The following is a 27,871-nucleotide window of genomic DNA, read 5'->3' as shown; positions in this document are numbered from 1 at the left end:
TTCTTTGCTAAATGAGATATATATTTTTAATACCTGAAAAATTGAGTTATGTAAGGATACATCTGTTTGGGGCATGGATTTCTTTCATTTTTGATGCCTCAATATGAATCTGGAAATACACTTCCATGGAATTTCTGCTTAAACGGTTCTAGCTTTATGCTCTCCTGCCTCTTTTTAAACTCTCAGAAGTGATCCCCTCCCTCTCTCTGTATCTATCTTTAACACACACACACCCCCCCCTAAAATGTGCTAAGGAGTATGTAGTCTGGTATATTAAGTACAATCCATGAGGAAAAGAAGCTCAGTAAGAGGGGTAAATGTTGCTGTTCCGGATAACAGAGTTATGAATGCAAGCCTCTATAGTCCACATCTTGTTTTAAGGAAGGTTTAGGCTGCCTTACATGCCTTTCTGCCCAAGAATTTCTTCATGTAAGCCATTGCATTCCATGCATCAGGAAGTGTGGCATCTTATAAAGTGTGGCATCCTCTGGTCTCTGTTTGGCCAAATTGCCACAGCCAACATCTGTAAAATCCTGATTCATGCATTAGAATTATACATGTATCTGCTTAGGGCATCTCATGACTAAGGAAGGTGTATTTTTAAATGGCACTTTCTCAGGAAGGAAATCATTTTCCAAAGGGAGCTATGAATAAACCATACTTGAACTAGTAAACTGTTTTTCAAATTGTTTGGATTCAATACGATTTTCTCCAGGTGGGGCATTAGAAGTCTTTGCATGAATGGACCGTTATTATTATTGGTTCTGTGGAAAAATTGCTCTGGGCATTAGCACTGGCAATCTGCTTTCTAGTTCCTTGTTACTAGTACAGCTGTCTTTTCCAAGCCTCCCATCCCCATGCTGAGATCCAACAATACAAGAATCTCAGCAATATTTGTTACTTTTGCTAGTACAAGAATCCAAAACATGATGTTGGATCCCATTGAGTGTTTCCATTAATGGAAATGCTCCTTCCCACAAGCTGCATTCAGGGGGACATTTGGATAGCAAGTCATACCATGTTGGTAGAAATCTTCCCTCTAGTAAAATACTTACTGGGATCCAACCCATGGAGTTCCAGGATCTTTCAGCTATGCATTCATATATTTATACATAAAGAATAATTTGAAGTGGGAGGAGAGGAGAGACAGGGAGGGAGAACTGTTATTGGTTTTGTTAAAAAAATGTGCTGGCAATTTGGTGACCTATGAAATACCATAAGCAGCAAAAACATTTATCCAGTGACAGCCCGAGGTAGTGCAGGCAGCTCTTAGTGGCTTTATTTTCATTATTACAGCAATTTTAGGGCTGCATGCTGCAATTTTCACTCGCAGTGAGGTATTAAATTGAAATTACCCCAGATGTAATTGTCACACAGAATAATTCTGGACATGCTGAATTTAATGTTTTCCAAGCTGTGGTTTTATTATCCAAGCAAATGCCAAAAAAACACTTGTCAACAGCTTAAGCTGAAATCTGCCTTTTTTCAAGTGGCAGGATGTTTAATGGACGGTGTTGTTGGAAAGAAGTGTAAAAGAGCACTTTAGCCTTCTTTTTTAAGCTAGTAATTGATCAAATTAGCTTGACAATATTTGCCGAATCACCAAAGAGTGTCACCAAATCATAGTAGATCATAGTTCAAGATTTTGAAGGATTATCACTGAATGTCACCCTTACATCAGAAATGATGGTTCTTTTTTCTGCTCTGCCAAGGAAACTTTACATTTCTGAAGTCTTCTTCAACTGGTGAGGGGTCTGGAGACCAAGTCCTATGAAGAAAGGTTGAAGGAGCTGGGCATGATTAGCCTGGAGAGGAGGCGGCTGAGAGGTGATATGATCACCATCTTCAAGTACTTGAAGGGCTGTCATATGGAGGAGGATGTGGAATTGTTTTCTGTGGCCCCAGAGGGTAGGACCAGAACCAATGGGTTGAAATTAAATCAAAAGAATTTCCAACTCAACATCAGGAAGAACTTCCTGACCATTAGAGCAGTTTCTCAGTGGAACAGGCTTCCTCAGGAGGTGGTGGGCTCTCCTTCCTTGGAGGTTTTTAAACAGAGGCTAAATGACCATCTGACAGCAATGAAGATCCTGTGAATTTAGGGGGAGGTGTTTGTGAGTTTCCTGCATTATGCAAGGGGTTGGACTAGATGACCCTAGAGGTCCCTTCCAACTCTATGATTCTCTCAGAGCTGTTCTTTCAGCCTCACCTACCTCACAGGGTGCTTGTTGTGGGGAGAGCAAGGGAAAGGAGATTGCAAGCTGCTCTGAGACTCCAAATGAAGGTTGGGGTATAAATCCAATCTCCACTTCCTTCTCCTGCTCCTCTAGTGAACACTGAATAGCTTTCCCAAGAATGTTAGAAAGACATCTACCCGTTCACGTTTTAGAAGGATCTGTAAGCCTGCCCCTCCTTTTAGGATGGTTGTTTGGGATGATCTGTCCCCTATTTTGTTTGGCCTATGTTTTACTGTTATTATATTTCAACTTCTTAAAATAAACAATTTGGGAGCCTTTTTGAGGAGAAAATATTTTAATTAAAAAAATATTCCAAGCCACATAATTTTTAACTGAATTATACAGTCTCTGTTTTCTGAATTGGCATTGCCTTGTGTCTTCCATAGCAGTGAGTGAGTTCTCCTCCAATTTGAGTGGAACTTGCCGCTTGAATGGAAATTGTGAGCAATGAACTTGAATGTTTCAAATAAAACATTGCCTTCTTATTGAATGTTCTACAGTGTTCTGAACTGGATTACAAATCCTTTGCATATTATCTGTATGTTGTGTTAGGTGTCATTTCACCATGCCTCATAATTCCCTGTGTGTGCCAACAGTGGTTACTGTCTGGCTGCCTAGCATGATGATGAATGTCACCAACTGTACAGATGCAAAAACAAAACATAAATTGGAAATACAGGTTGTTTTAAAAATTATGTGTCCTCAGCCCCTGACCTTGGGGAATATGTGACTTTGCTAGCAGTGCAGTAAGTTCTGAGCATGTACCAGCTGAGGCTATTGGCCATCTGCCGAGCTGGACGATGAATGTCATTGACAAAAGCAGAACACAAACTCAAAATGCTACTCATTTAAAATTGTAATTGTATCAGAGATTCAAGAGTATGGGTGACTGATTCAATAGAAAAGGGGCATGGCAAGATTGATTTTTGAGCATACTAGTTGCAGTGATCATAATCTTGCCAGATGTCATTTGATATCTGTGCAAGCTGTAGTGAAGGCTATCTTCCATCTTCGATCTTTTGTGTAGGCACACATGGGGACTGTGCATGTGTAGGCCTGCTGAATGGTAGGTATACGGTTTTTCGCCTCAAGATGGCACTGTGCACAGGAGCCAAAAGCTTGTCTCTGCCCACAGCCATGTCCTCCCATAAAGCAATGTCACTCATCCTCTATTCCTTTTCTGCTGCCAATGAAGTAGGTCATGTCTTCACTGTCTCCTGCATTCCTAAGGCTGGATCTGGTTCCTCTCCTCTTCTGTCCCTAAAATGGCATGGAATGCTCTCTTCAGGAAATGTACCTGCTGTGGTGCTAAGATGACACAGACCAACTACCACAATCTGTGCTTCTGTCTCAGGGAGGATTACTTTACCTCCTCATGTAAGGCTTGTCTAAAATTTACCCCCAAGGTCTGAGGAGACATGGCTATCAAGCTTAAAGCTACCTCTGTGAGAAAACCCTCAAGGCTTCAGAACCCTTGACATCTCAGACTAAGGACAAGCCCTCGGAACAACCGTGCTCTTCTCACTTGGCTCTGCCCCTTGGCTCCACCTCAAAATTTGTCACCTTTACCATCCTGCAAGCAGTCTTCTTTGGAACCACTGGCTAAGAAAATCAGGAAGGGGAAGGACAGGGACAAGCCTAAGTCCTTTGCTGTCCCTACAGTCTTCTCTTTGGAACCTGGTTTCTCCATTCAGGGTCCTATTCAACCTTCGGTCCTGTCTCTCCACCAGGCTCCCTCTTGGAGGATGAGTTTGATCAAGAGCTATCATGTGGCCAACTGGTTCCTTCTGCTGGAACAAAGTACTTTGCATCCTGGTCTCCTTGTCCTCCTCATGTGAGGTGGTTCACAGGCCCATACCGTATGTCCCTCCATCATTCAACAGAGTGGGACTGGGACTAACACAGATGCTCAGGCCTGTCTGAGTACAACTATGGTCCAGACTGCCTCTCTGGTAACCAATGTACAATGTCTTGGGCTGGGTGCAGGTGAGATCAGAGTCCATGTCCAGTCCAGGTTCAAGCCAGAGAGTTTAAACCAAAGCCGAGTCAGAATGCCAAGTCAGAGGGTGGAAAGCAAGGTCATCTGGAGTCAGAAATCCGAAGAGTACAAGCAAGGGTGCAAGAGCAAGGTGGATGCGAGTCATGCCAAAAGTGACTTGTTGCTTCCATGAAGAGCCCAGCCCTGAGCAGGGGGCGAAATGGGCCTCCATCGATGCCCGAATTAGCAAGCGGCTCCCATTAAAACTCAGGACTCAGCAACTGCCTTTCTCATAGGAGTGCATCCCTCCGCTAGGCCACTAAGTCTTGGTGGAGTTGCTCCCTCAACTGCACTACCTGTGGGGGTGAGTCATTTGGGCTCCCTGCTTGCAGCTGTGCTTCCTCCTCTTCCTCTGCTGCTAGGTCAGGTGCAGGGAATGCTGGCGGCAAGCTGTCTACCTCAGCAGCATCAGAGGGGCCATCTACAGGTTCAGTTGCTAGCTTGGATGAGGGTCCTGCCTGGTCGTCATCGTCACCCATGATATACAATTAGAGAGGGCTTTCAATTCTGAGGCTTTTGATCCAAGCCCTGATAAACAAGTTGCTGACACATCAGCCCCTTTGCCCACTGAGGACTGTAAAATGTATAGTGAGCAGATGTTTCAGACAGCACAGTCTCTTGAAATAGTGATCTTGACTACCGACCACAAGCCCAAAGATAAGATCCTAAGCAAGCTTTATTCAGACTCACCCAACATCATTGTCTTCCGCATTTGAGAGGGCCTGGATGATATCACTCAGCAACCTTGGCAGTGCCAGACCTCTACACAGCTCATGCCAAGTGAATGGAGCAATGGGTCAAGAAAGAGCCCTTCAACTGCTTCACCATGCATCCTCATCCCTCTTCACTTGGTGTGGAAGAGATGCACCCCAAGAGCAATCATATCACACTACCCCTAAAGACAAAGAAGGCTGCACGTTGGATGCATTAGACTGCAAGGTGTACGTTTCTGCGTTTTTGGGTAGTCATGGTAGCCAACTACAAAGTAATCATGACTGGATACCAACTCTTTTTGGGGGGGTGTATGCTACCCTTCACTGAGCTCCTACTCGAGACGTGTCCTCTAGCCAAGGTCCAGTGGACCAAGGCTGTGCTTCTCTTAAAACAGCAGATTAACACCAGCCAACATTTTGCAGATGCTGCAGCTGGGGCTATGGGAACTGTGATCAACCTCTGCCATCATGCTTGGCTGCACACTACAAATTTGCCTAATTATATGAGACTGAAGATAGAGGACTTATCATTCAATGGAGCTATGCTCTTTTTGGCCAGGACTGACAAGACTTTGACCACTATTAAGAAAAACCAATTGCCAGGTCACTAGGGGGGGCCCAACAGGGTTCCTCTGCATGCAAGGAATGCCCTTGTGGCAGACACTACTGGCACCCTTATCAGAGGGACTACAGACATACCCCCACTTCAGGAGCTCAGTATCCTCAATACAAATCATATAATTCCCAACAGAGGTATCACAAGTGTAAGGGGCCAAACAGGTCCTGGCTTCCAGCCCAACAAGTGCCCCTGGGGGAACCCACACAATTGAACAAGGTGCAGTGACTGAGCATAGTCACCTTTGCTGAGAGACTGGCCCCCTTCACTGAGGCCTGACCTCTGACTCTTAGGTCCTATGGATTTTCCAGTTTGAATATAAATTAGAGTTTTCTCCCCCCCCCCACTCTGTTCTGCCCCTAGGGATGTAGTCGATCCATCTCAGGCTGGTTTATGCCAAGCATTGGACTCCCTCCCCCCTGCTTTATGCCAAGCATTGGACTCCCTCCCCATGTATGCTTGCACAGAAGATGCTCAATAAACAACAGTTACAGGTAAGGGGAAATTGACCCATCCCAGATTGTGTGGATCACAACAAACTGTGGCAAGTCCTTAAAGAGATGGGAGTACCAGACCACCTCACATGTCTCCTGAGAAACCTGTATAAGGGTCAAGAAGCAATTGTCAGAACAGGATATGGAACAACTGATTGGTTTAGAATAGGAAAAGGAGTTCGACAAGGATGTATATTGTCACTCTGCTTATTTAATTTATATGCAGAGTACATCATGCAGAATGCCGGCCTGGATGAAGCACAAGCCAGAATTAAGATTTCCAGGGAAAATGTCAGCAACCTCACATATGCAGAAAGTGAAGAGGACCTAAAGAACCTTTTGTTGAGGGTGAAAGAGAGAGCACAAAAGTAGGATTGAAACTTAACATCAAAAAAAGTTAAGATCATGACATCCAGCCCCATCATACCATGGCAGATAGAAGGGGAAGACATGGAAGTAATGAAAGACCACATTCCTGGGATCCAAGATCACTGCAGATGGTAACTGTAGCCATGAAATTAAAAGACATTTGATCCTTGGGAGGTCAGCTATGGTGAACCTAGGCAGTATAATAAAAAGTAGAGACATCACCCTGCCAACAAAAGTCCATATTGTCAAAGCGATGGTATTCCCAGTAGTAATGTATGGCTGTGAGAGCTGGATATGAGGGCGATCTGGCTGTGACATCTGTCACCCAGGGATCGCCAGGGTTGATTCGGCGGATCTGGCTGGCTAGGTGGGTGTCCCCTACCTCCCTCATAGCTCCATATGCACAGCCACTAACATTCCTGTCAAACTGAAGCCCCCCCCCCCCAAAAAGTATTTATATGATTCTACTGAAAATATTTCTCTGTGATTGCACTTTATTTACCCCAAAAGAGACAACCCTGGCTATAAGATAACCCCTCTAAAATATTATACACAACAGAAACATGTTACCGGACATACTAGCTCATGTGCATCCCTCTCAAAGTTGCGCACTCGGTGGAAGGGGATGACCATCCCAGACAGAAGGAGTGTACCGTTCTTCAGTCAAGGGTGTACGATAGCTGGGGAAGACAGAAGGCAAAAGAAGAAGGGGATGGCAAAAGATGAGATGGCTGGACAGTGTTACTGATGTAACACGAATTTGAGCAGACTTTAAAGGATGGTGGAAGATAGGAGAGCCTGGCATGACTTGGTCCATGAGGTCACAAAGAGTTGAACTTGACTGTGTAACTGAACAACAAAAAGAGAAGGGTTTCTGTCCAGGATATTTGTGGTCCAAAAAGGGATGGAGGGCTCAGTCCCATCCTGGATCTAAGGGCCTGTGTTCTTCCCCAATCTTTCTTTGGAAACCAAAAGAGAGCTTCGCTCACTGGATGTTAGATGGGCCATACTCTATTTAAAGAGAATGGCAGAGTTTCATAGGAAGCCTCCTTGTCTATTTGTTTTGCAGGACCAAGGACAGGGATTGCTGGGGAAAACATCAGTGAGCGAGTGTGTTCTCCGGTGGTCCCTGGGAGTGGGATGGTCCGAAACTGTTCTCACAAGGAGACCTCGTTCTGCGGATCACTGTGCTCCGATGCACGACGAACACGTCCTGTCTTGTAACAGGGCCGTTTGGACTGGAGAGTTTCCAACGGAGAGGCCCCTCCCCCAGGCCAGATCAAACAATCAACGACCCTGTTTCCGGAGGAGGAGCCTACTCCCAACAGTTTCGGATCGTCCCACTCCAGGACCACCGAGAAGGAAGCTTCACGATAAGAGCTTCCAATCTTCCATTCGGTAACATGTTTCTGTTTTGTGTATTTTAGAGGGGTTATTTATAGCCAGGGTTTTCTCCTTTGGGGTAAATAAAGTGCAATCACAGAGAAATATTTTCAGTGGAATCATATAAATACTTTTGGGGAGGGGGGACTTTATTTTGTGTTCCTCTGAGTCTGCAGGAATAGTTTCCTCATCCAATCAGATGGGGGGGGGGTAGTCAGGTAGATGAGTGGGTGGGTGGGCAGACAGGTGATGGGATGTTGGATGGATGGGAAGTTCTCATCCCCCTAAATCTGCCACCGTTCACCTCAGCTGGCCCATTGTAGAACCAGCTCTGAGCAGCTAGTGCCTGTGAGTGCTGAAGAACTGCTTGGTTTCTATCTATATATCTATATCTATGTATGTGTGCGTGTGTGAAGGGAGAGACAGAGAGAGAGAGAGAGAGAGAGAGAGAGATGTGGTGAATACTGGATGAATTTGATGGGGGAGGAGAGGAAGGAGCCCTGAAGAAGACCTCCAGAGCTCTGCTCTTGTATCAATATGGCACCTTTCTGCTTAACTCTGATATTTATCTCCTAGTGATAACATACTTCTGGCAAAAGGCTATATTGGCCTACCAGTGTACCCTGATAGCAAAGGCAGCCTTACCCAGTGATCCTAAGACAGAATTTTTCTGTGGGTATATAAAAATGACAACAAATATTTACAAAGGGGACACGGAAAGTTTTCCGGAAAACAGATGTCAACTGAATTTGAATCTGTTTTAAATTTTAAATTTAGATTGTTAAGGTTCTAAAAGTTTAGAATGTATAGATTTTTAGGTTTTAAAATTTTTATTGACATTTTATTCTAGATATTTTAGGATTGTATGATTTTTTATCGTAGTATGGAATGAGGTACTGGATGCTGCCTTGTGTTTTCTCTTCGTTCCCTTTCATCTTATTGCTGTATTTGGTTGGTTGCTATGGCAATACTTTTGCTAATGTAATAAAGATATTGATTGATTGATTGAATTTGAATCTGGCATCTTTTCATCAGAGGGGACCAGACAAGTTTTTCAGCCTTTGTTTTGATCCACTTAGGCACTGTAATAAGTGAAGTGGTTGCATATCTTTTTATCTCCTTTTATTGCATGTGTACAGCACATGAATATGTTGTACAATCTCAGATCAATTACATCTCCCTACAGTGTTATTCTACAGTGTACATTTTATGGTTTCAGAGAAAATGTCATGGGATACAAATGAGCACATACTAAGCCTTTAATATGTATCCAGTGATGCTACAGCTGCCCCTCCCCCCCAACTGTTATAATAATGTACGTATTAGTGGCCTGGGATCCTTTGCCTTCATTCATCATCCTGCCAAAAACACTTTTGCTTTTTTGAAAGCTTTGGATGACATGTGCCAAGAGGATGGGGAGATGCACATCTGGGAATGCTTAGCACATTATGACATCTCAATAGTAGCAAGTGAGCAATTGTCCAAATGCTGGTGGCTAAGCCTGCGGAAAGTAGCAGTTGGACCAGAAACTTTTTCTTGTTTCTAGCTTCATTTATTTTACAGAATTGAAGGGCATTATGAGTGTTTTACTACAGAACTTTCCCTTTACTATGCTTTTGAATCCCCTTTCCCCAGATGTTATTTTCCCCCTTTCCTCCTTCCCATTGAATTATTTATTTCCCCTGCAACTCTTTTTCTAGTGCTATCTTCATGCCATGTTGCATTATATGTAATGTATAAGTTATTTAATAAAACTGTTAATACAAAAGGCCGAAGACTTAGGATGTAATAGCTCAGGTTTCTAATATTGTCATTTGCTGCTTACAGTTGAAAATTAGCCTTTTGATTCCATTTTTTTATTTTAATTTGCTCACAGGCTTTGAAACAATTTCAGCATAGTTTATTTATTTATTCATAACATTTTTGGAGCATATCCATAGTATGCCTGTAAACTGTTTTAACAGATATTCTTTCTTTCTAGGCATTTCTGTGATTAAAGGAGGGCAGAATCCAGGAGTCTCTTACAGATTACTACCACCTTGGCAAACTACAGTTCCTAGGATTCCTTTGGAGGGGGGTGGGGTGGAATACATGACAATTAAGATGTTATATTATGTGTAAAAGAGCCTTAGAAACTGTCTCTTGTGTGATGAAACCTGGGCCTCTCACACCGGAGAATTTTACCTGAGGAGGGGAAACATATATAGTTACATGGGCATATATGTGTCCTGAATTTCTGGGAATTTTCAGTAGCATTATTATGAGGATGTTTAGTAGCTATCAATGGATGAGAACCACCTGGCTCATCTTACGGTAACCCCCCCCCCCAAAAAAAATGGGTTAATGTTCAGGATCTTTCTGAGCTTTTTCATGGACCAAGTCCAAGGGAATTTAAATCCAACACTCTTGACCCTCCCCCTTTCCCAACCAAACTTGCCCTTGCAAAGTTGTGGCGGACTATTAGTGTCATCCTGGCCAACAACAGATTCCTTGTGGGCTTCATCCTTAAGCCCTTAATATTCCTGAGCATGCTTAGGATTGCTACAGGATTCATGTTGTTTCCAAAGAGAGGCACTAGGAATTTCATCTGTGCTGCAGTGGACACTGCTGAGGATGCTTGGTAATATCCAGCCTATAGAGCCTCAACAGTCACTAGCCAAACTTCTTCACTGCCTCCGTTATGCAATAGTAAGTTTGCTGAGGTGGCACTGGCAGGAAGTGGTTGACAGTCTGTTATGAGCCAGTCTAAAATTCTGAGTGCTTTTGGATCAGCTTTTATTGGATCCAGGAATTCTGAATTCAGGAGAATTCAATTTTGAAGCACACAGCTCTGGTTTGTCACCAGCACTACTAGTAGTAATTTTATGCAACTTCACAAGTATGAGTATTAGGGCTAGAGGATCGTTGGATAATAGATTTTGAAGTACAAAAAGCAGTTTCTGTCTATTGTGCCTATGGAAATGAAGCAATGTGAGAACCCAGACATATAAAGGTGTGTTATAATTGTAGCTTGAGTAAGTCCATAAAGCATTAGGATTGTACTGAAGCCACTGTCATTGCTTCAGAGTGCAGTCAACTTGTGACAGTCCTGCTAGTGACAATACCCATCCCAGATGATCTGGACTGCCTTGGAGAGATCTCCCCACCGCCTTTTCACTTTCTACCTTGGAGCTCCTCAGCCCCACAGCAACCAGCACTACCACTCATGGGGGCAGAAGCCCAGATCACACAAGCAACTCCTCTTAGAAAGCTGAACTCACCACTCTATAGGGTTGCCAATTTTAGGTTGGGAAATTCCTGGAGATTTGGAAGTGGAGCCTGGGGATGGAAGGAAACTCAGCAGGTTATAATGCCATAGAGGGCACTCCCAAAAAACAGCCATTTTCTCAAAGGGATCTGTTCTCTGCAGGATGGAGATTAGTTGTAGTTTTGGGAGGTCTCCAGGCACAGCCTTGAAGTTGGCAACCATGCAGCTTCACCATGGCTTGGCTCACCTGAGGTGGCTGGGAATGCATGATGGAGACCAGGCTAAGGAGTTGGATAAGACAGCAGCAGCAACTGGGGAACCTATTTGACAGGCTGGGTGACTCCACATAGGCCCACTGAAGAGGAGAGGAAGCTGAGCCAGAACTCATGCATGTAATTTCTGAGCCTCTGCCCATTATTTTTGAGAACTTTTGGAGAACTGGTGAAGTGAGTGAAGATTAGAGGAGGGCAGATGCTGTCACTATCTTCAAGAAGGGGGAAAGGGGGATCTGAGTAACTATCGACCAATCAGCTTGATGTCTATACTTGGAAAAGGTTTTTTAGACCAAATAGTCAGTCCTTGAGCATTTACAAAGGATGGATGTGATTACTAAGAGTCAGCATGGGTTTCTCAAGAACAAGTCATGTCAGACTAACCTTATCTTTTTCCCCCCAAGAAAGTTACTGCCTTGCACATTGGTAAAATGTGGTTTGGATCCTATTATTGTTAAGTGGATCTGTAACTGGTTGACAGATTGCACCCAAAGAATGCTTGTTACTGGTTCCTCATCCTCTTGGAGAGAAGTGACAAATAGGGATCTGTCCTGGGACCTGTTTTGTTCAACATCTTTATAAATGAAGATGAAGGAATAGAGGAAATGCTGATGACAGTAAATTGGGAGGGGTAGCAAATATGGTAGAAGAGTCAGGATACAGGAGGATCTTGACAGGTTGGAAAACTGGGCTAAAACAAAAAGAATTTCAATGGAGGTAAATGTAAAGCTCTACTTTTAGGTAGGAAAAACCAAGTGCATAGTTACAGGATAGGGAGACTTGTCTTGGCAGTAGTATGTGCAAAAAGGATCTGGGGGTCTTAGTAGGTAATACATTGAACATGAATCAGGTGTGTGTTATGGTAGCTAAAAGGCAAATGTGATTTTGGGCTGTATCAAAATTATAGTGTCCAGATCACTTTACTCTGCTCTGGTTAGACCTCACCTAGAATATTGTGTTCAGTTCTGGGCATCACAATTTAAGAAGGATATAGACAAGCTGAAATGTGTCCAGAGGCCAACAAAAATGGTGAGGAAAGGTTGCAGGAGCTGGGTACGTTTAGCCTGGAGAGATGACTGAGAGGTGATATGATCACCATCTTCAAGTACTTGAAGGGCTGTCATATGTGCAGGGTTGGTTTCTGTTGCCCCAGAACCAACAAGTTGAAATTAGATCAAAAAAATTTCCAACTAAACAGTAGGAAGAACTTCCTGACAGAGTGGTTCCTCAGTGGAACAGGCTTCTCGGTAGATGGTGCAGATGTTGGCCCAGGGGATCCCAGTGCTCCTGGGGAGGGGAAGATATGACGGTGGGAATAAACAGATATACAAGGGAAGGAGACAGAGACAAAATGGTGCTCGGCCACCTTCCAGTCTACTTCCCATCCCAACGGTGGTAGGTAGTAGGGCCAAGAGGAAATGCTCGTCTCCGTCACTGGTGTTATGCAACGCCAGGTCCATCAATAATAAGACCTCGATCCTCAAGGAGTTTCTGCTCCAACAGGAAGTGGACCTGGCTTGCGTGACCGAGACCTGGGTGCGGGACTGAGAGACAGTAGCTCTCTCCCAGATGACCCCCCCAGGTTACTCGGTCTTTCACCAGTCACGGAATAACAGGCGGGGGGGAGGGGTGGCGTTGTTCATACGGGAGGGTTACTCCTTTCGGGCTCTCCCGGCCCCAGAGATCAACGGCATCGAATGTGCCGGTCTGACGTGGGATGTTGGAGAGGGGTTGGCGGTCTGGCTGGTGTACCGTACGCCCAACGCACCAGCCAGCGCCTTACCATCACTATTGGAGGCAGTGGCGGGCTGGGCGTTGGAGTACCCGGGGCTCATGGTCCTGGGCGACTTCAATGTCCATGCCGATGACACGGCCTCTACTCAGGCGATGGATCTAGTGTCTTCCATGGCGACACTGGGGCTCTCTCAATTTGTCACAACTCCCACGCATCAGGCCGGGCACACATTAGACCTGATCTTTGCGTCCGGGATTTTGGTGAACGATATCGCGGTGGAAGCGGTTCCATGGTCGGATCACCTAGCCCTTAAGGCCGGTATGGAGATGTCGCCTCAACCCTGTATGGGCGGAGAGCCTATTTTGGCTCGCCCTCGGGGCTTGATGGACCCGGAACGGTTCCAAACAGCCCTGAGGGATCCCTGGCCCACTAGCAATTCCCTCGATGACCTGGTGGAAGTTTGGCAGGGCCAACTATCCAGGGCTATCGATGAAATTGCACCCCGGCACTTTCTGCGCCCTCGTGTGAGGCTGGCCCCATGGTATACCTTGGAGCTACGCCAGCTGAAACAAGGGCTCAGACGACTAGAGAGGCGGTGGAGGCATACTCGGGACGAAGCGACGAGAACATCCTATAGAACGTTTATGAAGTCATATGAGATGGCAGTCAAGGCTGCAAAGAAAGAATACTTTGCAGCCAAGATTGCATCTGCAAATTCGCGCCCAGCACAATTGTTTAGAGTAATTGGGGATCTAATAACATTGCCACAAGGCAAACCAAACGTTAGAGAATTAGAGATAGGCTGTGAGGCATTTGCGAAATATTTTGCAGATAAAATCTCGTCGCTCCGCCAAGACCTGCCTATTGCATTAGATACAGTGAGTGAAATTGAGGCCCCGCAGCTGTCTTCGGATTTTACGCTGGGCCACTTTGACCCACTCAGCCTGGAGGAAGTCGATGGAATCCTCTCTGCTGCCCGCCCAACAACATGCAATTTGGACCCTTGCCCCTCTTGGCTGATTAAATCTTGCCAGAGGGAGCTTAGATGTCCTTTATGGGACATCATAAATAGATCCCTCTCAGAGGGGCGTTTTCCAACACCTCTGAAAGAGGCCTTGGTCCACCCCCTCTTGAAAAAACCTACAGCAGACCCGGCTGAATTGGCAAATTACCGACCAGTGTCTAATTTACCATTCTTAGGTAAAATTATCGAGAGGGCAGTGGCGTTGCAGCTACAGAGGTTTCTAGATGACGCTTCTGTCCTAGACCGTGCCAGTCTGGTTTTCGGCCAGGCCACGGGACAGAGACGATCCTGGTCACCTTAGTAGATGACCTCCAACGGCAACTGGATCGAGGCGGTGTGGCAGTGCTGATGTTATTAGATCTGTCGGCTGCATTCGACACAGTCGACCATCAGCTGCTGATCCACCGCCTCGCCGACATAGGGGTTAGGGGGTTGGCCTTACAATGGCTTTCCTCCTTCCTCATGGGTTGGGGACAAAGGGTGGCAATTGGGGGTGAACGATCCCAGAGGCGCACACTAGATTGTGGGGTGCCTCAGGGAGCAGTTCTCTCCCCGATGTTATTTAACATCTATATGCGCCCCCTTGCCCAGATTGTCCGGAGGTTTGGGTTGGGTTGCCATCAATATGCAGATGACACCCAGCTCTATCTGCTAATGGACGGCCGGTCCGCCTCTGCCCCGGGGAGCCTAGATCAGGCCCTACAGGCTGTTGCAACATGGCTTAGGCTGAGTGGGCTGAAGCTGAACCCAGCGAAGACAGAGGTTCTCTGTGTGGGTCGTGGCGCTCTGGGGAAGGAAATATCTCTCCCGACCTTTGACGGTGCGCCGCTGAAGGCGGCGCAGCGCGTAAAGAGCTTGGGTGTTTTACTGGAGCCTTCATTATCAATGGAGGCCCAGATAACAGCCACTGCCAAGTCAGCATTTTTTCATCTGAAGTGGGCGAGGCAGTTGGCCCCTTTCCTAGAGCACCGGGACCTAGCAACGGTGATCCATGCGACGGTCACCTCAAGATTGGACTACTGTAACGCCCTCTACATGGGGCTGCCTCTGTGCCGGACGCGGAGATTGCAGCTAGTGCAGAACGCGGCGGCCAGGCTGCTGCTTGGCCTCCCAAGATGGGAGCATATACGGCCGGGGCTACGCGAACTGCACTGGCTGCCGATTGTATACCGGGTCCAGTACAAAGTGCTGGTGATTACCTTTAAAGCCCTATATGGCCGAGGACCGACCTACCTGAGGGGCCGTCTCTCCCCGTATGAGCCCCAGAGAGCACTGAGGTCAGTAGGTAAAAACAGATTGACCACCCCTGGGCCAAAAGAAGTTAAACTTCGGACTACCTATGCACGGGCCTTCTCTACCGCGGCCCCATGTTTGTGGAATCAACTCCCAGAGGAGGTGCGGGCCCTGCGGAACCTTGATCAGTTCTGCAGGGCCTGCAAGACCACCCTTTTCAAACAGGCATTCATGAACGGCTGACCAAGTCCACAAAGAAACATCAAAATGGTCCAGTCTGGAGATCCGCCATCATTACACAAATTGACAGGCATAGCGTCGATTAATAACGGTACTGTCAGATTTAACTTAATGTTTTTAGACTTAGTAACTGTTTTAACTAATGTATTAATCGGTTTGGGGTTAATTTAATGTTTTGTTAAATGTATTGTTATTTTGCTGTTGTTAGCCGCCCTGAGCCTGCTTGGCGGGGGAGGGCGGGATATAAATAAAATTTTACTTACTTTTACTTACTTTACTTACTTACTAGGTTGTGGGCTCTGCTTCTTTGGAGGATTTTAAGCAGAGGCTAGATGCCATCTGACATCAATTCTGATTCTGTGAATTAGGCAGATCATGAGAAGGAGGGCAGGATGGGTTGCATTAGTTCTTGCGGCCCTTTCTTACATGCCCGGGGAAATGCTGTTCATGACTTTCGGGTCAGGCACCAGTTTTCTCCACTTCAGTATGGCCAGGGATCCTGGAGGGTTTTTTGTTTTGTTTTGTTTTTGCCATAATCTGGGCATGGAGCAGGGGTCACTGGTGATGGGGTGGAGAGATATTTGCTGGGCTAGCCCTATGCTATCTGGCACCCTAGGCAAGGCTAACTTCTGGTGCCCCCCCCCTCACTGATAACATCACCAAGTCACATGGGGGGCACCCAATTTGTCACTCCCAGAAGACCAGCACCCCAGGCAATTGCCTAGTTTGCTTAGTGGGAGGGCTGGCCCTGGGTATTTGTGAATTTCCTCCATTGTGCAGGGGATTGGACGTGATGATCCTGGAAGTTCCTTCCAACTCTATGATTCTATCTCTGCATGCATCAGAGCCATTCAAAGGGCATTCAAAACATTCTATACCCACAAATTGTATTTCTAATTGAATCCCAAGACAATTGAGATTTTCAGCCAGTGAGAAAATGGTTGCTGTGGTAGTAGAGGAAGTAGAACTAAACTTCCACTAAAGAGCCAAACCTGCAATAACTGAGGGCACAAAATGTCAGCCCCCATATTCTGGCCAAGCTTTGATAACTTCACCTTGACTTCACCCAGCTAAGCTAATGAAATCCCATTGAAGGTTTCCCATTAGGTACTAAAGTGCAGCTAATTCTAGATACAGAATAAGAGATTTTAAGAAGAAAGGTGACTAATGAGAATTCTTAATATGACTGTTGGTACTAGAGACAATTAAAATGTTCTCTTTTTTGCAAATACATCTGAGCAAAGCCTGTCTTGGCAATTCCTTAGTCATCAAGAAGGCTTACCTAAAATAGTGTCCAAACTTTAAGGCTCTGTCTATAATTTCTTTTTTCTTTCACCATTCTGCATATTGTGCTGCCTGTCTGTGCATTATTATATCAGATTATAGTTGAACAAAAGGGAAACAATTAGAGGCCTCCTGTGAGATGTCTGCTTTTATTTCTCCTGCTTTACACATTTTTTAGATCATGTACAAAATAAATCAAATATGAGAATAAACACACAGTGTCACGCCCCTGCTGGCCCCCACCCCGCTGTGACTGCTGCTCGCTTAGTGACCTGGTTTGGGCCAGGGCCCAGCTAGGCGTCCCAGAGGTCTCAGAATGTGGGAGGACAGAGCCGGGTTACCTCACCTGTTTATACTCGTGTCCTCCCCGGCTGTGCTGGGGCTCCACTCTCTCTCTGTCTCGGCAGCCCGCTTCTCGCATCAGCCAGCTTCCTCCCTGACCTCTCAGCCTTGCGGCCTTTTATCCCTCCCCTGATCCCCTCCCCACCACCCTGGTCCCACCCACGGGTAGCTCTGCCCCCGCTTATAAGCGGGGATGCCGAGGAAGGGCTCCCTGGGGTGGGGTCTTCCAGCGGTAGGTGTGTGGACAGGGGTGTTGAGGTTGCTTCTGGGTGCAGTGGCTGGTGCCGCCGCAGTTCAGGGCTCCTTCCTTCCCCGCCCTCTCAGCTGGGCTGCGTTCCTTCTCTCTCCCTCCCTCAGCCGTGGCTGAGGCTTGGCCACATTGGCCGGGCTTGGGGGCAGGCCCATCAGTTCTCAGCTCTGGTTGGCATCTCGGAGGGGCAGACCGCGTTGGGCAGCCAGAAGGTCGGTTGGGGCCTCAGGGGGTGGGTGGGGGCTCCCGACGACATCCCAGCGCAGCCCGGGGGTGTGGGAGGGGCCCCCGCCAGAGTCCCATCTCAGCCGGGACGGGACACACAGCAATTCCTTATGTCCTGCAGAAGTCAATATTGATGGAACTATCTGGTTCAATTAAAAAACAGTATTTGAGGCTGATGCTCCAAAAGATGTAAAATTTGCAAGAAAGAACCTGGTCTATAAAGCTGCCAGTGCAAAGCTCCTGAAGTGGGAAGTCACCTGGATGGCCAGAGTCTTCTTTCCACTCACATGTGTAAATGAAGAGCCACTCCTGTGAATTTAATAGGCTAGTCAAGCTCCAGAATTTGAGAGTCCCTTGGACAAGGTTCCCTCCTTGGTTCCTTTCCTTGAGTTGGTCACTTTCTTGCCGCTGAACATTCACTTATCTTGTGCCTCTGGACCTAGTCACTGCTACCATCCAGTGTGGGAGGGTGATATGAATGAAGAAGTTTACTAGCAAGCTTCCAGTCTATTTCCCTCTTATACTCTTGCTAAAGCTCCTGCTATCTCCTTCTTTCAGTCACACGCCTCCCTTTTTAATCTTGTCTAAAATGTCTTTTTCTGGTAGAGAAGGAACAGGAAAGGGAATTTGAGTTATGAACTGATGAGTTAGATGGCACCATTTGGAGGGGCCATCTGGCTTGAGTTGGTGACACTAATATAGTCATAGATATGAAAAATAATCGTAGAAAGAAAGGAAAAAGACAGCTAGCTAAACTAAGAAAATGTATTGATTACAGTAAAGGACATTGCATTTCTTCATAAACGAAAGAGACCATTTTAAAAGTTACAAACAAACTTCTGGACAGTGGGATCTGTCAATAAGTGTTAGTAATAATAGTAAAAAACAGAATCCTTATATTCAAAGGCAGAGTGTATCTGTGTAAAGTGACCAGTGTCACCTAAACAGAGAGCCTGTCCTATATTGAGCCTTCACCAGTATGGCTATCTTTGCTATCTAAATGTACAGACAAATGGAGGGCCTTGCAGATTTGGAGCCTTACCAAATAAGGACCTAATGTAGTAATTCTAAAACTAGTGCTAATTCTAAAACTAGTGTGTTTTAGATTAAAATGGCAGTGTTGGATTTTTGCAATGACCTCCAAACCCTTTGACATGGGGGATCTCTGTGGGATTTGTTTCAGCATCTTGCACAGGAATGGCTGCAGGCTTTCCCTGAGTTCTTCTAGTTGAATCCTCTTCTCTCTCTCTCTCTCTGGATGAGCTGGAGTACATTGTAGAGTTGTTCAGCTTCTTCTTAGATGTCAGTGTCATTCCTCTTCTTTCTCTGGGTGCATTGAGGAGGCAGAAGTGCTGTGTGTTTATGAGTGGCTTTCCAATCATGTGTAGCAATATCTGTACCTCTGCCTCTCCCTACAGACAGGAGAAGAAACTGGGGTCAATGGAACAAAGACTACAACAGATGGGGGTCTGAACCATTCATGGTCCATATGTGGTAAAGTGTTTAGGTAATGTAGATATAGCCGAGATGAGCCAGTACAACATATCAAAAGTGATTTTTAAAAAGGATTGCTCTTTTGTAAAAGGAACCAATTCATTTTTAAGGCCTCAAGGAGAAATCTGTTTCTATGATGAATAGCAAAATCCTAAAGATTTGCTTACAAAGGTCCTCCAGCCTATTGAATGGTATGCAACAGCTCTTTGCACATCATGGTGTGAGGAAGTCAGGGAAGTGTAGTTTGCACATTCAGAATTTATGAAAAGCTTGCTTTCCCTTTCCATTCATGCTGTTAGTTCCGCAAATGAGTGGCAATTTATTCGTCTTTTACAATAATGCAATAACATCAAAGAATAAGCAGCTTGACTGGACAGAGAAAAAGTGGAATGAGATGACTCAATTAGCAGTGTGTAAGGTGTGGAGGGTGGTTGTGTGTATAAATTTTTGCCTCCTCTTCCACAAACGGAGGAACTGTTGAAGGAACTGTGTGGTTGGATACATCTCTGGATAGCTTCTAAAACTGCACTGGCAGTCTTTCATTTTTAACCTAACCTAATTCATATCAGAAAGGGAACCTGTTGTATTGGAGAGGTACCATGGCATAGTGGTAGAATGTCTGCTTTGCATGCAAGAGTTCTCAGATTCAGTCCCAAGTTCAATCTAGTTAAATGGAAGGTGATATGACAGACCTCTACTTGAGACCTGAGAAAGCTGTTGCTAGACAAACTAGACAATATTGACCCTTATAGACCAATGGTCCAACTTGGTATAAAGTAGCTTCAAGTGTTCAGTGTCAGTGTCTTGAATTTCTGTAACTTCGGTAATCTGTTTTGTCTCTCTCTTCCAGATGCACTACTTTGCACTATCGTAAAGATCTGCCACCAACTAGCATCATTATCACCTTTCATAATGAAGCCAGGTCAACACTACTAAGAACCATAAGAAGGTAAGACTGATGAATTGGATATTGCAGTTGAGAGTCGAAGAGATGCCAGTCTTCAAGTTTGGACTGAAACTACATGCAAGTAAAACTGATTGCACTGGCACTTACTGTTTAACAGTGGCTACATACCAACCACTGACAAAAGAAAATCACATGTTGAGAGTGGTTGGAAGTTTTCTCTAATGCTTATCATGCAGAGAGGAGATAAAATTGTACTGTTTTCCTTTTAAGATAAGGCTCCAAGCATGACCTCTGCCTCAAACGAATCTGGTTGGAAAAGTCTGAATTCTTTTTGTTGATTTTAGGATAGATGACAGTGACCAGATTGGAGCTCTGCTAATGTAGACTTTGTCTGGGATTATATGTGGGACTTGAAATTTTAATTCAAATGTTGCTCTAGTAACAAACCTGTCTTATCTTAAGAAGACCTCAGTACCTTTCAGTGCTTTTAAAACAATAACTAAGATAAACGTTACAAAACTAAAGAGAACTACAGTGATACTGTAAAGACTAACAACATTTATTCCATTATAAGATTTTTTTGAGTCAGAGCTCATTCCACATCAGATCTGTAAAATGTATGACTATAGGAAATGTATTCATACTCATATTCCAAGCCACAGAAGGTTAGAGTGGGGTAGACATTACCAAGAGAAACAATGGCCAATCCATTCTGAATGGGTACAGGCCACTCCCAACTGTAGGTAGCTGGCAGAGTAGGATATAAATAGAATCAAAAGTAATCAAGGAAGGTTCAGTGTAAGCATGACAAGCAGAACTAACCAAAACTTGTAGATAATGGGTCATGCTGAGCTATTAGCAGTGGCATACCAAGGGAGGTGTGGTGAAGGAGCTGCGGCCCATCCCCAGTGCAGCTTTAGAAAGTCAACTGAAGGTGCTTCAAGCCTGCCTCATGCTGAGTCCAGCCCAACTTCTTCCTTTGATTTTTAAACTGGCTAAAGCAACTAGGAATGCAGGGAATCTCAGCATAGCAAAAGCACCCTAGGATCTGCTCCTCATCTTGATCTCTAGGATCATCTAAAACAGATAGACTGCTGTATCTCCAAGACTTGCTTAACAGATTGCACAAGGAAGCCTACACCAATCTGAGAGCTGCTCATTAATTGCTATGCAGGTCTTTTTTCTCCAATAGCCTAGCCTTTCTCTTTGCACATAACTCAGCCGGATCTTGCCAAGCAGTAGTTAGGGTGCTGCAGCAAGATACAACAACCTTTCCTGCTCTTAATTTATCTCCCTCTTCTCCACACCTTTCTCATTCATTTCCATCTCCCTTCATCTAATTTTTCCATGTCTCCCCTCCCACCCACCCCCCTTTCACTTCTTGGTCTCAAGACCTTCTAATCTGTATTTTGCTTGGTGAAGGGTGTACTTAAGAGTAGTATATTAGGCATTCTTTGTTAATATTATGAACAGAAGGTGAGAAAGAGTTAATATTTCTCAATGATCTAACAAAGCAGTAAAAGGATGCTTCCCCTCTCCTCCACTCTTTACATGCATGATAATGGGACATTACTTTGTTTTAGTGGTTATACATGTGGAACAGAAGTTACAACTCCCAGTTCAGGCACAGGATTGTTGATCATTATTGTGCTGGTGGAAAATCTGATAGCTGTTTGTAAGGACTATTTTGTTATTTAACAAATGATGCCATTTTTAAAAATTCATTAAGATTAGATGTATAACAAATACCATACCCAGTCTTTCTCCTCAGTGAGGACCCAAAGCTGCACTGTTTCCCCTGCCCTCCATTTTATCCTCACAACAGGTTTGTGAGGTAGGTCAGGCTGCAAGTGTGTCAGCCCGCAACCTTCCATGGCTGGGGATCTGAACATTAGAGACACAGGATAGGTTGCTTCAGGGCTTTTTTTGTAGCAAGAACTGCTTTGTCTATTAGGCCATGCACCCCTGTATTAAGAACCCTGTAAACTCTTGGAGGATTGTCTACATTAGGGGTGTGTGGCCTAATATGCAAAGGAGTTCCTGCTACAAAAAAAGCCCTGGGCTGCTTATTACATGTTGTCTGTCATGAACATAACTGGTTCAATGTGTTCCAGTTCCCTTCATTTTTGGATCCATAACTTACATAACCATTCTGGGGTTAGTGGCCAGTTTTCAAACATGTAGCATTATTTATTTTATTTTAGCATATTTCTATTCTGCCTATTCCCCGTAGGGCTCAGGGCGGAGTACAACATATAATAAAACAATAAAATACAATAAAAACATTCTATAAACAGACAACTCAACAGCACTCAGATGACATCACCTATTGCCCAGCTTAGCCATCTCACATCACGATATTTCATAGAGATGGCAGTTTTTATTCCATTTCCTAGCACAGATGACAGTGCTGGCCAGAGAGGGCAACCAGATCAAGAATAGACACCCGTAGAGAGTTATGCTTACTTGCCACAGAGACCCCTAGCCTCAGTTGCAAATAGCATGGTGTGGTGGTAGTTTGTCTCACCTGGGCCAGGATTTTCCCATGCATTGCTGGTTTTGCCATGGCACTCCCACACTTATCCTGAAGCTGTTGGCTAGCTTTGAGTCTCCTAGCTTTATTCTCAGATAACTTACACCTGCCTGAGTGGTGTATTGGTTAAAGTGTCAGACTAATGTCTGGGAAATCCAGGTCCAAATCCCCACTCTGCCATGGAAGTCTGCAGGATTTTTGGGCCAGTCTCACCTTAACCTGCCTCACAGGATTGTCATGAGGATAAAATGGGAGAGGAGAATGATGTTAGGCTGCTTTCAGTCCCCATTGGGGAGAAAGGTGGGATATAAATAAAGTAAATAAATAAATAAATATGGACAGAAGGGCCAATTCTTTTGATTAACGGTAATCACAAGCCCAGTGATTTGTTCATTGGTTTGGATCAGGATCATACAGGGAGGGGGGGGGCAGATGGAATCTTTGTCCAAAGGCCCATGGTGACTCTTGGCAGCTCTGGGGATGGTGTCTGAGGCATCTAAAATTGGGTTAGATGTGTGGCTGTGATTGCAGTAGACATTTTCCCCTCTCCAAATGGAGAAGCAAGGCCAGCAGTCTGTGGGTCCAAATCCCGCCCCCCTCCGAAGTCATAAAAAGAGATGAGAGCATAATACGGCGAGGTCTTTGCTAGTACTAGATCCTGATATTGGAGATTCGTATTACGTTCTTGCAAGAAAGTACGTTTTTACTCATTGAGGAACTAAATTGGCAGTGGATGCAAGGATTAGATAGATCAGTAAACGAGAGTTCCTACAATAGCTTCTAGCTGTGATGCCACTAACGAATCACAAAATAACGTTAAGTTGCAAAAAATGCTGGAATGTTCCAAGCCAAGCATTCGCAACAGAAGCAACTGCTTCTGCACAGGTGCTCCCAGAAGAGACAAAGGTGATGCCTCTTGGACTACTCGGGGGCCATCCAGATCATGGCTTGGCTAAGAGTAATGCAACTGCCAAAGGTCACCCAAGAAGCTTCTGTGGCACAAATGGGGGTTCAAACTTGGATTTCCCAGATCCTAGTCCAGCACTTTAAGCACTACACCATGCTGGCTCTCATGACTGAATAGCAAGTTGGAATTTGATTTTTTTAAATATGATTGTATATATACAAAGGTAGATACATTTTTCACTGTCTGCCTTTCTTTTCTGGCCATTATTGCTATACATTTTATTTCATGAATATTACTGAAAATAATTTGGTTGTATAGAGGAGGGGCCCTCACCTGCATAGCCCCAGCTTAGCCTGATCTTGTCAGATCCCAGAAGCTAAGCAGGGCTGTCATGGAGGCAGGTAATGGCAAACCCCCTCTAAACATCTCCACTTGTGGAGAGGGTGGATAGAAATCAAAAGTAATAATAATAAATAATGGAACAAGTTTCTTAACAGTTAAACTTGTCCATCATGGTACACAACAACAATCCTCTTCCTTATGCCTTCCTCAAACAGTCCCCTGATTTATTCTAGAATATTGTTTTATTCTTCTGAATGCTTGCTGGTGATTTCCATACCCAACAGCTATTTTTCAGAGAATGATGTATTCTGTGATTCTTTTTGCTGTTATTTAGTTCTCTTTCCCTCCTTTTTGCATTGGCAAATCCTCTGTGAACAGATCGTGCAATTAGCAAGCTCATTCATTATTCAAAACGATCCCACCGCTTTCTAGAGCAATTAATTGCAGGGCTGCAGATTGTTCACAAATGATTCATTTCAGATATTCCAGTTCTGGAAATCACAAGCTGTTTTGCACTTGGGAGGGGTGTTGGTGGTTCTAAGAGACACCCAGCCTCTGGGATATTATTTTCTGTGTGTCGTCTGCAACTTTTCATCTGTGTCTGGTGCCAGGCAATGTAATGAAGAGTCTGTGAAGAACATTCAAACCTGCATCTAACTTTTATTTCTGAGAAACTAGCATGCCAGTTTCATTTCCCCCCACATTTCAGGGGGGAAATGAAAATGTATACACTGGAATAGACTAGTTTTACATCTGGTCCACCTGCAATTTTGTTGCCAAAAATTTTACATTGGAGCGAAAGTCATGGGCAAATTATGGAAGCACCCCCACAGTCCCCACTGTCTGGAGTTTGAATGGAAGACCATCAAGGAATACCAGGGTTGCTATGCAGAGGCAGACAATGACAGACCACTTCTGAACATCTCTATCCTTGAAAACCCTACAACCCTTGCTATGTCAGCTGCTCCTTGATAGCAAAACAAGCAAACAAACAAAGACATTTACATCATTTTAATAGATTGACTGTATCACCATCAAGTTAATAGCACTGTATGACGAATGTAATTCTAACTCCCTCTGGTGTCCTCTGCTTAAAGGGCAGGAGGTTTTACTCACTATAATCTCCTCCCATGGTGATGAGCCAGCTGCCTCTTTAGAGCTGATGAGAAAGCCCCTTAGCCCAGTCCCTTTCTTTACCTGCCTTCTTTGTTAATCTATTCTAGCTCAACCTGCCCCTGTTCAGAAATTGTGGAACATGCTCAGTATGATCTGGCTCTACAACTGCTGATACGTCAGACATTATTTGCATAGCTGACCATGTTAATATATCTATCTGCTGTCCTTATTCATAGTCATTGATCCTTCTCTGGGCAGGGAAATTCCCTGCTGCCACAACTCTTCCTCACCTTCACAAGATGTTTTCTTGGTTCAGTAAATCTACTTGTGATGTCTTTGATACGGGAATCAAACCATTCATGTCCTTCTTGTTGACTTTACTGCTAGCAACTTACTGCTAGCAACTTACTACCTTCCCCTCCCCCTATTGGACTTGTACGGCTTCATCCACTCTTCCTGACTCTGTGGTCTAAATGCTCCAATGACCAAAGTCTGCAATCTTCTTTATTTTATTGAATGATACTACAAGAGGAAAAATTTAGCCTATGTGATGTGATATTTCATCTTGTAGTAGTTTTAGGATCTAAGACAGATTGACTGATCGCACCCAAAGAGTGCTTGCAAATGGTCCCTCATCCTCTTGGAGAGGAGTGACAAGTGTAGTGCCTCAGGGATCTGTTCTGGGACCTGTTTTGTTCAACATCTTTATCAATGATTTGGATGAAGGGATAGAGGGAATGCTTATTAAATTTGCAGATGATACTAAATTGGGAGGGGTTGCAAACACAGAAGAAGACAGAAACAGGATGCAGGATGACCTTGACAGGCTGGAAAACTGGACTAAAACCAATAAAATGAATTTTAACAGGGATAAATGTAAAGTTCTGCATTTAGGTAGGAAAAATCCAATGCATGGTTATAGAATGGGGGAGATGTGTCTTAGCAAGGATCTAGGGATCTTAGTGGATCATATGCTGAACATGAGTCAGCAGTGTGATGTGGTGGCTAAAAAGGCAAATGCAATTTTGGGCTGTATCAACAGAAGTATAGTGTCCAGATCATGTGATGTGATGGTATCACTTTACTCTGCTCTGGTAAGACCTCACCTGGAGTATTGTGTTCAGTTTTGGACACCACAATTTAAGGATATAGACAAGCTGGAACAGATCCAGAGGAGGGCGACGAAGATGGTGAGGGGTCTGGAGACCAAGTCCTATGAGGAAAGGTTGAAGGAGCTGGGAATGTTTAGCCTGGAGAGGAGGCGGCTGAGAGGTGATATGATCACCATCTTCAAGTACTTGAAGGACTGTCATATAGAGGATGCTGTGGAATTGTTTTCTGTGGCCCCGGAAGGTAGGATCAGAACCAATGGATTGAAATTAAATCAAAAGAGTTTCCGGCTCAACATTAGGAAGAACTTCCTGACTGTTAGAGCGATTCCTCAGTGGAACAGACTTTCTCGGGAGGTGGTGGACTCTCCTTCCTTGGAGGTTTTTAAACAGAGGCTAGATGACCATCTGGCAGCAATGAAGATCCCCCAAAAGCAGTGAATTAAGGGGAAGGTATTTGTGAGTTTCCTGCATTGTGCAGGGGGTTGGACTAGATGACCCTAGAGGTCCCTTCCAACTCTATGACTCTGTGATTCTAAGAGTTTCCTGGGGGTGGGGGGGAACCCTTTAACATACCAAGGTTTTGTAGTTTGTGGCTTTTTACAGCCTCTGTTCCCCCTCTCTGTCTGCTTCAGCCTAGTTCTTTGTTTAGAACTTCTGCTTCCTAAAGCAAATCAATTGATCAGGTAATAAATGATGATCTGATGCTATCTAGTTAGTCAGATTTGGCTGTGTGACAATGTCACCAAGGGCAACCAAAGCCAGTTCTGAGTGAAGTGAATGTGTTGAAGGAAGCATTGTCCCTGCTCTGAATGATCAAACTTTGCTCTGAAAAATTACGGAAAGATGAGGAAGTGCTTTTCTTTGCTGACCGAAGTGTTTACAGAAAGTTCCCCTTTTTTGGCTTAGACCTTATTTTCAACATCCTGCATCAGTTTTTTTTTTAAATACACAAATAATGTGGATATTTGGTTATTTTGACCATTTAGTTAAAGAAAAACAAAGAGCTATTGAAGACAATGAAGATCAACTTTCTGGTCCATTGGTGATCTTCCTGGCCTCCATAGTGATTTCACAAGTGGTCGCTGAAATGTTGAAGGCTATTATTGCCAGTGTAAAGATTAGAAATGACTGCTTTTTTGTTATAAAAAATCTCAGAATGCTGACTATGCATAATGTACATGTAGAATTAACAGCCCTGTGTATTTTTGGTGTATGCTTCTGTCTTTCCCCCCATTGTTTGCACATTGGAGATTCCAAAGTAAAATAAAAATAGATCAGTCAGAGGACAGGGCAGATTAGTTTACAAAGGTTTAAGATGGAGATTCCAATGAAAAATAATCCCTTTTAAAAACAACCTTTGCATTGGGTTGCTAGGCAAATCCACAATTTAAGATGACTGAATCCTCCATGGCTTCCCAGGGAGAGCTCAGTCAAATTAAGCATAGTATTTGCTGGATATGAATTTATTTATTTATTGGATTTATATCCCGCCCTCCCTACTGAAGCAGGTTCAGGGTGGCTCACAGAAATAAAACATTTAAACAATTCATAAATTCTAAAATTTAAGTTAAAACATTAAACAAATTAAACAGTAAACAATTTAAACAATTTTAAACAGTTTTGGTGCTAGTAACACATTGTATTAATCAAATGTTGACTTCATTTGACTTTGGCTGAACTGTGATCTTGTGAAGTATAAGTGCCACGTGTACATGTTTTGCTGAGCCTGCTTCGGCGGGGAGGGCGGGATATAAATAA

General features: G+C 44.4%; 1 protein-coding gene across 2 annotated transcripts in view; it reads left to right on the top strand.

Annotated features, from left to right (window-relative positions):
- Positions 1-27,871, top strand: part of GALNT14 (polypeptide N-acetylgalactosaminyltransferase 14) — a 392,734-nt gene that overhangs the window by 253,594 nt on the left and 111,269 nt on the right. For both annotated transcript variants that reach the window (XM_060245496.1, XM_060245487.1), the window contains exon 3: positions 20,047-20,145. In XM_060245496.1, the coding sequence (XP_060101479.1) occupies positions 20,047-20,145 (99 nt within the window). The remainder of the gene's footprint in view (positions 1-20,046; positions 20,146-27,871) is intronic.

The sequence above is a fragment of the Heteronotia binoei genome, chromosome 1 (assembly GCF_032191835.1).
Source record: "Heteronotia binoei isolate CCM8104 ecotype False Entrance Well chromosome 1, APGP_CSIRO_Hbin_v1, whole genome shotgun sequence".
Taxonomy (NCBI): Eukaryota; Metazoa; Chordata; class Lepidosauria; order Squamata; family Gekkonidae; genus Heteronotia; species Heteronotia binoei.
Note: the sequence above shows the minus strand (reverse complement) of the source record. Positions and strands in the feature narration are given on the sequence as shown.